The sequence below is a fragment of the Tursiops truncatus genome, chromosome 1, assembly GCF_011762595.2.
Source record: "Tursiops truncatus isolate mTurTru1 chromosome 1, mTurTru1.mat.Y, whole genome shotgun sequence".
Classification (NCBI taxonomy): Eukaryota; Metazoa; Chordata; class Mammalia; order Artiodactyla; family Delphinidae; genus Tursiops; species Tursiops truncatus.
This window is the reverse complement of record NC_047034.1, coordinates 87,376,588-87,389,264: the sequence shown is the minus strand read 5'-3', so window position 1 is coordinate 87,389,264 and position 12,677 is coordinate 87,376,588. Positions and strand designations below refer to the sequence as shown.

Here is a 12,677-nt window from a genome sequence, read left to right as displayed (position 1 = left end):
GCACCCACCCTCAGTCCGTGCAGGGCACAGGCCTGGCCTTCATCGCCTTCACGGAGGCCATGACGCACTTCCCCGCCTCCCCGTTCTGGTCCGTCATGTTCTTCCTGATGCTTATCAACCTGGGCCTGGGCAGTATGATCGGGACCATGGCGGGCATCACCACGCCCATCATCGACACCTTCAAGGTGCCCAAGGAGATGTTCACAGGTAACTCCTCCCGGCAGCCCCCACTGGGCTTGTGGGCTGTCCAGGGGAACAGTGAACAGGTTGTGACTCTGACTGTAGAAAGATTGGGTTCCCACTGGGTTATTCATGACTCCATACTTAGAAAGCTCCACCCCCCCCCCCACCCCCCACCCAACCCGGCACACAGCTGGAGCCTGGCTACGCCACCCAGAGAAGAGCACTTCAGAGCCGGAAGGGAGAAGGCTGTTTGGGCATCTGTGCCAAACCTGGGCTGGGAGATAGGCCTCTTTCTTGGTTTGTTTGCCCTTCTCCCCAAGGGCCTGCTGAGGTGTCTTAGCAGGGGTGGCCTCCTCCGTGCAGGCCCTGCACCCTGTTCCATCCCTGTCACTCCCAGCCCCAGGGTGCTCCCTGCCTAGTAGAGTAGGAGCTCAGAACCTCAGCATCTGGACCCCCTCCCCACCTCCATGCAGGGCTGGGCCTACCAGAGGTGGGCTGCAGGCCTGCTGTGAGGAGGGGTGAGATGGGGAGGGACCTGGGTGCCCCTAAGACCCCTGGGGCACCACCCACCCTGCACCTTTGGCCCCATACCGGCCTCCCGGCTCTCTGTAGTGGGCTGCTGTGTCTTTGCCTTCTTCGTGGGGCTGTTGTTCGTCCAGCGCTCCGGAAACTACTTTGTCACCATGTTTGATGACTACTCGGCCACCCTGCCACTCACCGTCATCGTCATCCTTGAGAACGTCGCTGTGGCCTGGATCTATGGAACCAAGAAGTAAGGGGGACATGGGGGAGAGCTGGGGACAGGAGGAGGGGTCTATCCCACCCATCATGACTCCCTGGAGAGTGCTGTGTTCCCAGGGCTGCTCATGAGTGGCACAGGAGATCACAGAGTCAGAATGTCAGCCAGAAAGTGCCCTTACAGATCACTTAGGGAAACTGAGTCTCAGAGAGAGGACACGACTGTCCAAGGCCACTGGGCTGGTGAGAGAGAGAGCCAGGCTGGGGACACGAGTCTTCTGGATTCAGGCGCTGGCATCATCCTGAATGGGCTTAAACTACCATAGCATCTTTCCTGGGTACCAACTCTTCAGAATTCTGTCAAGCTCGTTAAGCGCTTGGTGGGTACACAAGAGGCCCCTGCCCTCAAAGAAACCATTGACTTCAGCAGCCTGACTCATAGTTCTAGAGTGAGCTACAAAGGAGTGTGAGACAATGTGTGGTTTGGGCCCTAAGTTTGGGGTTGGGTGGGGGTAAGAGAATTCAGCAATATGAAAGGATTGGGTCTCGTAGCCTGAGCCTCAGGGAAACCTATACACACTGTCAGCCCCTGGCCTCATTCCTCATTTCAGGACAAATCTGTGTCCCCAGGAAGTCCTTTCACTCACTCAGCAACGCCCGGGGCTCCTCTAAGCCACTCAGCCTGACCCACCCCGATGTCTAGACCTGGTCTCAGAATCAGACTCTCACAGGCCCTGCTACAGCCATCTACTTCCTAGGAGAGTGCAGGAGGGAACGGGCTGATAAGACAGAGAGCGACCCTGTGAGCCGGGGTTAGAACATGCTGCTGGAAAGGCTCTCGCTCTTCTGCAGTCTGGTGAAGCCCCGTACCCCTTCTCAGACTGTTATTTTTTAATGCACAAGATAAAATATATAAGATTATATAGGAAACTAGTTATATTGAAAATTAGCAAAATAATGTTTAAAATCTGTGATACAGTAATATACATGTACTTTATTTTTACTGCATTAAGTTACAAGATCTAGCTGTGGGTCTAATAACAATGGTAATTTCAAAGCAGTGACGAGCCTAAATGATGTTTGTCGGTATCTCAATTGTAATGTGATAGGGAAATATCTGTGATTTAATCAATTGCTTACAGCATCTTGGGTACTCTTAATACTACTGTTGTTGCTTGCACTTATAACAGAAAGAAATGCAAGATTTCAGCTAGGTGTTACTGAGGTAAAGATGATTTTTTTTAATGCCATTCATGTACACAGCCTGCCAGCCTCCCGGAATTTCACCCACATGCCCAGTGGTTAGGCATCCCTGAGTCAGGACGACCTTCTGCCTTTGGACACTAGGAATGTGCACTTCTACCTCTCTTCCAGCAGGGGGAGTCTAGAGCCAGGCCAGCACCAGGTGGGCTGGGTGCCCAGCAAAGCCCTCTGGAGCCTGTCCGCCTGCCCAGGGCGTGTCCTGTGGGCTGTATCATATCCCTGAGTGAGGTGTGACGTGACATAGTCAGAGGAAGTTAGGGGAGGACAACAGAGCCTTTTCAGAGGCCAGTGGGGCCACAGAATAATGTATTGAATGCAAAGAGTGTAATAGCCTGGGAGGGAGGGACTGGTCAGTGAAGGCTTCCTGGAGGCGGTGGCTGGGGGGTATGTGCCGGCATAGTGAGGGTGCCAATTTCTGGACCCTGCGCTGTGCTTGGCAGGTTCATGCAGGAGCTGACGGAGATGCTGGGCTTCCAGCCCTACCGCTTCTATTTCTACATGTGGAAGTTCGTGTCTCCACTGTGCATGGCTGTGCTCACCACGGCCAGCATCATCCAGCTGGGGGTCACGCCCCCGGGCTACAGCGCCTGGATCAAGGAGGAGGTGAGAGGCGGGGGCCTGAAACCCCAGGGCCATTGGCATCTTCCCAGGCCTTTAATGCCACAGGTGGTAGAGATAACCCCTTATAGGGCAACTACTCGGTGCCAGACCCTGCCAGAGGCTTTGCACAGCTGATCTGTAACCTTTACAACAACCCAAAGAGAGAGGTGGTGTTATCGCTGTCACACAGATGGGGAAACTGAGGGTCAGAAAGGTGAACGCACTTGTCCAGTCTTTCTAACCCATGTTTTCTCTCCCTGTGGAGTCCATGGAGTGGAACCACCCCAACTTTTTACAAGTGCAGAAACTGAGACCCAGGGAGGCTCAGGCCCTTAGCCAAGGGGACCAGCTCCCCCAAGGAGCAGCCCCTGATGAACCCCATCTCTGCCAGTGCCTGGCCAGGATGAGTGCGGCGGGGAAGTTGTCCTGGAGTCTGAGAGGGGGAGGCTGCGGCAGGGCGGGCAGCAGCCCTCACCCGTGTCCACCCCTAGGCTGCCGAGCGCTACCTGTATTTCCCTAACTGGGCCATGGCTCTCCTGATCACGCTCATCGTCGTGGCTGTCCTGCCCATCCCTGTGGTGTTCGTTCTGCGGCACTTCCACCTGCTCTCCGACGGCTCCAACACCCTCTCCGTGTCCTACAAGAAGGGCCGCATGATGAAGGACATCTCCAACCTGGAGGAGAACGACGAGACCCGCTTCATCCTCAGCAAGGTGCCCAGCGAGGCGCCCTCCCCCATGCCCACTCACCGCTCCTACCTGGGGCCCGGCAGCACATCGCCCCTGGAGACCAGTGGCAACCCCAATGGACGCTATGGGAGTGGCTACCTCCTGGCCAGCACCCCTGAGTCGGAGCTGTGACCACGGCCCCGCCCTGCCCGCCTCGCCTCCCACACCCAGCCAGCCCACGTGTCCCAGCCTGGCTTTTCCTTCCAGGCCAGGCCCTCTGCCCAAGGGGAGGGGCTCTGCCCTGCCTCATCCTCCACCCCAGTCCCAGCCGACTTCTGCTTCCTAGATCTGAGTGGGGGCTGGGAGAAGCTCTGTCCCTCAGTCTAGGCCCCCAACCCAGCTAACCTTCAGAGATCCCCTTACCAAACTACCGCTGAGTTACTGGAACCGCCCAGATGTCCCGATTCCCAGCACAGGGGAGACTCCAAGTGGCCACTCCAGGGGTCACTCCACACTCCCTCTCTCCTGCAGTTCTTAGGTCTCGGAGTCCCTTAGGTCTGTGCTGCCAGGTAGTGGTGGTGGCTCAGGGATGGGTTGGGGGGGGTGTCCCTTTCCAGAGGTGCCCAGTTTAAGGTTGGAGATGGGGCAGAGGTGCCAGGACTCAGGGCTTAGACTTTGGGATGGAGTCTGCAGAAATCCCCAAGTTCTGTTTGGTGAGGCAGACGGTGCCCTCTGGTTTAGAGCATGAGCCTTGGCAGCGGGGGTGGTGGGATGAGGGGGCTCCTTGGCCCCAGGCTCAAGGTGGACCCTCCAGTGTTCTTGGCCCTGCCTGGGGTGGGGGGGTGTCCTCCTGCATCCTGCCTGGTAGGGCAGTGACTGGCCCCAGAGCCTTTCCCACTTCCATTAGAGCTTAGCCTGCCCTCTCCCCACACTCCCATCCGGGAGCCCAGAGTCGTGGCCTCTGCCTCTGTCCTCGAGAGAGGAGAGGTCTCTAGAGCACACCTGATGGCTCACAGCACAAGTCAGATGGTTTGGAGCACAGCTGTGAAGCACACCCCCTCCCCTCTCGCCAGGGGCCCGACTTTCTCGCTAGCGGCAGCTTCTGCCCTGGAGCGGCAGTCCCTGGAGTTCAGGGGCTCACACCTGGGAAGGAGATAATTTCACTGCCCCTTTGGGCCGCCGCCTCTCTCCTTGTACAAGCACAGCCACCCGGTGTGCACGTCATGTGTGGACACCTCGGAAACCTTTCCCAAGCCGCCCGGCCCGTGGCGGGGTGTGGGGGGCACAGGCCATGCTGTGGCCACTGGAAGCTGCCCAGGGGGAGGGCCGGGCCTCTGTCCTGGGGCCCAGCCCTGCGGCACCCCACCCACGCTTACCTTTGCCTCCCCCGGAAGAGGGCCGCCCTCGGAGTGCAGGCTAAGAGGATTGGAACCTGATTGGAGGTCAGAAGTCTGCAGAGAGATGAATGGACTGATGAAAGGATGCAAGGATGGGTGAATGGAAGGAAGGAGGGGTGGGGAGGAAGGAAGACTGGCTGGGACAGCAAACCTCCATCTTTGCGAGCTGCAGTGGGCAGGGCAGGGGCAGGCCTGGCTCCTTCACAAAGGGTCCTGAGTCACTCTTGTGCCCCTGACTGCTCTCAACCCTGGGAGGGACACACTAGGCCCAGGGGTCCCTCTTCCACCCCTTAGTCCCTTGGTTTTCCCCGCCCCCCTTGGGGTCCACTCGCCACCTCCGTTCCTCGTCCTCCTCCCACACGTGCTCCCATTTCCAGCCCTCTCAGCCCCACCCATCCTTCCTGAGTGTGTGGGGGGAGGGGGAGACCCACATCTCCACAAAGACATGAGCTTCTGGGACACCACATCACGCCTTAGGCCCCCTCACCTGACAGCACCTCCTACCTGGCCCTGTGCCTAATCCCAAGCAGAAATAGCAACAGGAAAAGCAAGGCCCCAGGAGAGACACTACTATATATACTCTATATATTCTATTTCTATTGTATATTCAATCTGTACATGTGGGTGTAAATGCTGTTAAATGACAAACCCAATATTATACTGTGGCTGGTGGACTATTTTCATCCTCAGTGCTGTAAAGATCTATTTTCATTGTATATTTGATATATTTTTAATTTTGTAGCGTGTGGCTGGACCAGGCCCCATCACGCCAGCCTGTGACAGGGCGGCTGAGCTGGGGCCGTCAGCTTGGTCCTCGTGGGCTGGGTAGTGCTCGTAGCCGGCTGCCGTAGGCCGGGCCCTGTCCTGCTGCATCTCTGCCGTTAGACGTAGGGCCCCGAGCTTGGTGTGTGCGTGTGTGTGTGCACGCACACGTATGTGGGTGTGGGTGCGCATAGGGTGCTGACTTGTGATCCCCGTGTTCACCACGTTCCTGAAGGCCACGCTGCCCTCCTGCCACCTCCTTCTCCTCTCAGCTCCGTCAGGCGAGGCCTCAGGGCAGGGTTCCGTGGGAAACCCGCGTCCTGGGACAGGCACATGCCTCTCACTGGTGACTCGCTGCCTTCCCCCCATTGGGCTTGCCAGAAACAGGGAATGAGGCATCTTAGGGGAGTGGGAGAAGTCCCCACATTTATTTTATTTTCTCTCTGTGCCCACTGGAGACACAATGTCTTCAGCTCCGGGGAAAGTGCTGGGTTCCTTAAGATGGTGAGACCCCAAGAGGGCGTCATCTCACCGCGCCTCTGTCCTGTGTTTGTCCTTGAGACATCCCTGACCGTGTTCAGGGGGAACAGCCGCCCCTCCCCTGTGCTTCTGACACACACACACACCTCTGCTCACTCCTCAGGGGAGCTGGGAGTGGATGGGGCCGATGGGGTCGAGAGCAGGTAGGGCATCTGACGGAGAGAGATCCAGCCCCAGATTCCCTGGAGGAGCAGGACATGGCCAGAGAGGGGCAGGCCCTATGTTCCAGCACAGGGTCCCCACCCCACTGACTTCGGTGCTGTCCATGCAGTGCCCACAGGGGACAGAGCAGACTCCAGGGCAGAGCAGGGCAGGCCAGGGGTGTACCTGAAAGAGTCCCTGGTGGCTGGTCCTGCCTCTGCCCGCCCTCCAGCCCCAGTCACCAGCTTCTTGCCCAGGGAGCCCACTCCACTGAGGCAACGTGAAGCCTGAGGCCCAGATGGGTGGACGGGTGGGCACAGAGGTTGATGCCAGCCAGGTTGGCTTTTGCCCTCGAGCAAAAAGTCCGTGGGGACTAGTGCTAGGAGAGGCCCTCCTGACTCAGCCTACGGGCCGTGAGGCTGGGGGCCAGAAGCTGTGTGGTCCCAGGCCCACGCAGGCCTGCACTAGTATGGGGAGGGGGCTGCCCTCTAGCTTCTTCACAGCTGCACCTCCCCCCTCCCACTGGAGTACATGTTGGGACGCACCCGACTCCCTGAGCGCCCACCAGGCCCCCAAACTGGGGGGGCCTGCTGCCCCTTCACCGGAGCCTAATGACTGGGGATGGGGGAGAAGGGCCCAGCGTCCCTTCTCATCCTATGCACACATGCCAGGTGTCACTTTCGGTTCTGGTGCAAGTTCAGAAAAATTCTAGTCCACGTGCCCCATGCTGGTCAGAGCCCTGGGTCCAGACCACTCAGCCCAGGGGAGGGGATGAGGCTTTGTCACCCCTGGAGCCCCTCCTTCCTCTCTACACCCCCCATGGTGTACAATAAAGTGTCTGTTCTTACCAAACCCCTCTTGCCTTTCTGACCTGCTCTGGGATCAGGGAGAGGGGATAGGAGAGGCTGCGGATCCCAAGGGCGGCTTTGGGTTGAAAGCCTGGATGGGGTGGGTTGGTGAGGACCGCTGTGGGACTTTTGGGGCTGCCTGGCTGTCTGGCTGTCTGGCTGAGGAGGATGAAGAGGGGCATGTGTTTATTTTCCTAGGAATTGTCCAGGACAGGTAACCGCATACACTGGTAGGAAGCCTTACGGATTCCAAGTACTTCACACATCTAAGCTCGTGTGGTCACAGAGCAACAGCTCTCTGAGGGAGATGTGCTGTTGTCCAAGTTTTTCCAGATGAGGCAAATGAGGCTTCGTCTGATGTGAGGATGGTGTTTTGTGTCCGTGTACGGGACCTCGTAGGGAAAATTCCGACCCTGTCTTACTGCCAGGAAGACAGCCATCTAGGCCTGTCAGTTCTGCAAGGGGGGAGGTGGGAGGGGCTGAGGGTGGGAAGACGCCAGTGTCCAGAGGCCTGAGACTGAGGTGGGGGATGGCTGGGGACTTGAGGGTTTGCCAGGAGCAGGCCACTTAAGTTCTGGGAGAACGGCCCCTCTCTTCAAGGTAGCTATCTTTTTTGCAAACTTCAGTAGAAGGTAAAGGTGAAATATGAGACTGTTCATTGCCTATTTTCACAAATTTCAGTCTCAAGTATTTATTGAGCACCTACTGAACGCTTAGCTCTGGAGAACAGAATGACCTGGGGGTAGGGAAGCACTACTTCTTTGCTTACCCTCCAGGAGCACAGACACTGGAAGAGACAAGAAGTATGGATCCTGGGGGAGGCCCCACCACACGGCACTACTCCAGTCTAGAATGGTGCTACCTGATACCTGACACCGCCAAAGTCCCCCAAGGAACGTTCCATTTCCTTCTCCTGCCACAGAGAAGAAAGTGTTGTTCCAGGAATAGCCACCAGATGGCAGGAAAACCTTTCTCTCCAGGTCTTGGTCCACTTACCCGTCTAGTCCAACTCCATCACTTATTCTTTTGTGGGCTAATTTATTCTTGAACAAACATTTATTAAGTATCCACCATGAACAAGCTCTGTGCCAGCTATGGATACACAAAGATAAATAAATCAGCAGCGCTCACTGTCCTGAGTTTGGGGAAGGGGACCCCTCCTCCCCCGCCCCCCCATCTTCAAATCTCCCCATATATCTCTTAAACAGGGAATGTCTTGGTGCTAAAAATATCACTCCTTGAAAATGAATCCAATTATTTGTTTAAAGGTAATGTTTTGGGTTGAAACGCCAACGCTCCTGCCAGGAAGGACACATAGATCCACTAAAAAGCGATATCACAAATGCTTGGGTTTGAGGGAGTTATGGAGTCAGACTTCTCAAGTTCAAGTTCAAATGCCAGCTAGGCTTCCTGCTTCCTGAAAGACCTAGGGCAAGTTATTTAACCCCTCTGAACTTAAATTTCCTAGTCTGTAAGATAGGTATAACGAATGGATTGAATGAGATAGTGCCACGTTGCTGTGTATCAAGTTACTCCAAAGCTTAGTGGCTTGAAACAACCGTTCTATTATATCTCATGATTTTGGGGGTGAGGAATTCAGGTATGGCTTGTCTGAGTGGCTCTTCTAGTGGCAGTTGAGGTCACTCAGTGGTATTCAACCGGCAGATGAGCTGGTCTGGAGGGTCCAAGGCAGCCTCGCTCACATTCATTCAAATGGCTGGCACCTCAGTGAGAACAGCTGGTAGCCTGGGCTCAGACTGTCTCCAGATGAGCATCTACAACTGGATTCCACAGCACAGTTCATCTCTGGGCGGCCAGACTTGTCTGTGATGGCTCAAGGTGCCCAGAGAGATCGATTCAAGAGATGGAGATGGAAGCTGTCAATTTCTTAAGGCCTCTGGGCCTGGAAAATGGCATAGTGACACTTCTGTCATATTCTGTGGGTCACAGCATCTGGCCAGAGTTAATGGGAGGACGTACAGATCCCGCTTGTTGATGGGAAAGGGGCCAAAGAATTTGTGGCTGCCCATGAAACAGGCCTATTCCAGGGTGCCAGAGATCTTCAGTCACTGGTGCCTGAGTGGGGCACAAACAGCTAAGTTCTGATGGGGAAGTGAATGGCTGAGCTTGGGCCCTGGGTATAGAGAGCAGACAGGGAGGAAGAGGAGGGCGTGAGGGGGGCATGGGAGACAACTTTTTTTTTTTTTTTTTCGCGGTACGCGGGCCTCTCTCTGTTGTGGCCTCTCCCGTTGCGGAGCACAGGCTCCGGACGCGCAGGCTCAGCGGCCATGGCTCACGGGCCCAGCCGCTCCATGGCATGTGGGATCTTCCTGGACCGGGGCACGAACCCTGTGTCCCCTGCATCGGCAGGCGGACTCTCAACCACTGCGCCACCAGGGAAGCCCCGGAGACAACTTCTTTTGACGCATGCTTGCCCGGGGCAGGTAGCATGAAGTAGGTTTGAATCATGACTCTATCACCAACCCTATGACCTGGGGCAAGTCCCTGAACCCTCTGAACCTCCACTTTCTATAGGGAGAATGACAATAACAACGCTTCCTTGCAGAGATGTTGGGAGGAAAAAATGAACTCTTTCTGGAAAACCTACTGGAATCCAGTATAGAATTCTTTCCAAACTGGAATATAATAGGTGCTCATTAAATATTAGTTTCCTTCCTTCTTGCAACTGGAGTAAGTCCATGGGGCCTGCTTCATTCTGGGGGCCCCATCACCCTTGCAGTGAGTCATTCTCCCAGAGCTAGTTTGAAAGCCTAAAACGCAAAGAAGCCAAGGAAGGAGGGGAGAGAAGGCACTGTTTTAAGGAAAGGGAGTATCAGAAGTGTGGGTGTCTCCCCAATCCCTCACACCATCATGCTCCCCCCAACAAACAGGCATAAACAGCTACACAGATTGAGCCAGCTCCAGCCACAGGGCCTTGGGCTAGAGGAGAAGGATTCTACAGACCATAGGGATACGGAGGCATTTTTAAAAAAAGGCCCCAAATTCTTTAACACTTCAAGGGAATGGAGTCCATGCTCCTCCCCTGGAATCTGGGTGAGCAAAACCTTCCTTTGACCAACAGAGTATGGCAGAAATAATGCTATGTGACTTCTGAGGCTAGATTAGAATTGGTCATGCCACTTCTGTTGGGAGTTCTGGGGAAACCCAGCCACCATCTAAGAAGTACAACTACCCTGAGACTAGCCTGTGCCAGAGAGGCCGAGTGTTTGCAGGTGTACCACTGACAGCTTCAGCCAAGCTCCCAGCCAGCAGCCAGCGTTAACTGCCAGCCACATGCACACACCACGGTGAACATTCAGCCCAGCTGAGCTTCAGACGTCTGCAGCCCCGGCTGACATCTGCCTGCAGCTGCGTGAAGAACTCTAAGCAAGGACTGTCTGACAGCCCTTCCTAACTTCTGACCCATAAAATCATGAGCAAAATACAGCACTTGTTGGATTTATACCACGAAGTTCGGGTAACTTGTTTCATAGCGACAGTAACCGGAATATAAACCTTAGTGCATATCTGGCCCAGCCTCCTCGCAGAATAGTTGGAGAAACCGGCCCAGAGATGGGAAACTCAGAGCCTCATACACCACGGCGTTGGAGTCAAAGGGCTGGAAGCGATCTGAGCGTCAACCAAGCGGGGGCAAAATTGGGGTCAAAGACTGGGTTTCTCCCAATCCAGTGCACCCTCCAGTAGAGCAAGATGCTGACAGGGAGGGCTCCCACCTTCTCCCACCCTCATCCCACCCTCACCCCACTGCCTCATTGATTCCATGCATCAAGTATAAACCAAGTGTTCTGAGTGCCTAGGACTGTGCTAAGCACTGGGAATATACAAAGGAGGTCAGGCAGGGGTCTCTTGCCTCGTACTTCTACTGCCTTGTAGAAGCAGTAATAATCTGACTTGGCATGTCCTGTCACTGTCACACTCACCGGAGCCAGGCACACTGCTGCGTTTACTTACATGGTCTTACATGGGAGGAAACCCTGGGAAATGGGGAGAAGACCATGTGTGTCGCTCAACAACCACCCAACCGTTATTAGGATTACTCCAAGCGAGCCACGGTGCCAGCTGTAGAGCAGAGCTCCACCCTGGGGCTCCCTGGGTCGGAGCTGGCTGGCTTCTGGGTCTGTCTGTTCTTCCCAGGGCTGCCCCAAGCAGGGAAGAATCCCTGGGCTTCGTGAGTATCCAAGAGGAGCCAGACTTTGGTCTCCCTCTCCAGACAACTGCTTTCCTTTCCCTGGGACACCGCTGGAGGGGACCGGACCCATCAGGACTAATTAACCACTCTAATGGAATAAGCCAGTTTTGCTGGAATTTAGCCCAGGTGGGAGGAAGCTGTACTTTTTTAGATGGAGAAGCACTGAGTGTCAAGGAGTCTTGCCAGCTGGGCCCTGAGCTACCGTGTGTGCACGCGTGCTCCCACTCTCTGCACCTGGCCTGGGTCTCTATCTCAGCAGCCTTGAGCCAGGAGGGCTCTGGGGGTCCCCTTAGCTGCCCTGATCCTGTGATCCCATGAACACTGTGCTACATTCAGAGGCCATGTGGGCCCAATATCCTTCTTGACCCTTGGCCCAAGCCCAGGCCCAGCTCAGTCTCCCAGCACTCACTGCGGCTCCATAGGGCTGGAATCTGTCAAGGAGAATGTGCTTGTGAGCTGACAGTCAGGTCCCTTCTAGCCCTTTGACTCCAAGTCCATGGTTTATGGGGCTCTGAGTCCTGGCCAGTCCTGAGCTTGTAGCCTGTACCCTTCTGGTCATTTCCCTTTAAGAGTTGGGCCATCAAAGTCCATCTCTGGTGTTCCCCAAGAGCCCCAAATACACCTTCACGAGGATTTTCACAGCAACTCAGCCCTACCTGCGTCCCTTGTGCCGAGCCCTTCTAGCTGACCTCTGCAAGGCCCCGTGGGCTGTCCTCTGTGTCTGGGTTCTTCCCAGACCCCTCATGGGAAGGCTCTCAGCATTTGATTTGGAGACTGCAAGTCTCCACAGGCTGCCTGGGGGTGGGGGTGGGAGGCAGGATAAAGTGAAGTGATAAGCACATGGGAGGTTTCAGCCTCCTCTCATCCTCCCTGCTCTCTCTCCATGAGGGGAAAAGCTCTATCACCCTCTGCCCCAAAGATGATGACTGATAAAGCAATTCAATTAACCAGTCTGGGAAGCAGGGAAGGCTGGGAAAGGATGCTGGCTCCTTGACCCGGACCTGAGGGAAGAGGGTTTGGTTCTTGGCAGGAGCTGGAATACCAAAAGGGGGAGGTGTGAGTATCAATGGCTAGGACTTTGCCTGGGCAGCCATTGGGCCTGCTCCTAGGCCTGGAGCCCCTCAAAACAAGCAGAGTCCACAGAAGAAAAATGGAGAGGAAATTGGCTAGCTTCTGTCACCTCTAAGTGGCTGAGCCCCACACCAAGCTCCCAGTGGGCAAACAGGAAGGGTAAATGGCTTTGACGTCAGGCTCTCAAGCCTCCCACTGGCCAGATCAGCCTCAGCTCTCAGAGAGCAAGGGCCTCATATGAGGGGGCTCTGGAAAG

At 55.5% G+C, this 12,677-nt stretch overlaps 1 protein-coding gene across 5 annotated transcripts in view; it reads left to right on the top strand.

Annotated features, from left to right (window-relative positions):
- The window catches only part of SLC6A17 (solute carrier family 6 member 17), a 51,012-nt gene extending 45,480 nt beyond the window's left edge, over nt 1–5,532 (top strand). For 2 of the 5 annotated variants that reach the window (XM_033862182.2, XM_073809808.1), the window contains exons 9-12: nt 15–207; nt 796–955; nt 2,625–2,787; nt 3,276–5,532. In XM_033862182.2, the coding sequence (XP_033718073.1) occupies nt 15–207; nt 796–955; nt 2,625–2,787; nt 3,276–3,644 (885 nt within the window). In that variant the 3' untranslated portion in view covers nt 3,645–5,532. Of the gene's footprint in view, nt 1–14; nt 208–795; nt 956–2,111; nt 2,147–2,184; nt 2,579–2,624; nt 2,788–3,275 lie in introns of those variants that run through there. The other 3 variants (XM_073809819.1, XM_073809816.1, XM_073809822.1) reach the window with 3 other exon arrangements.
- The last annotated feature ends 7,145 nt before the right edge of the window (nt 5,533–12,677 follow it).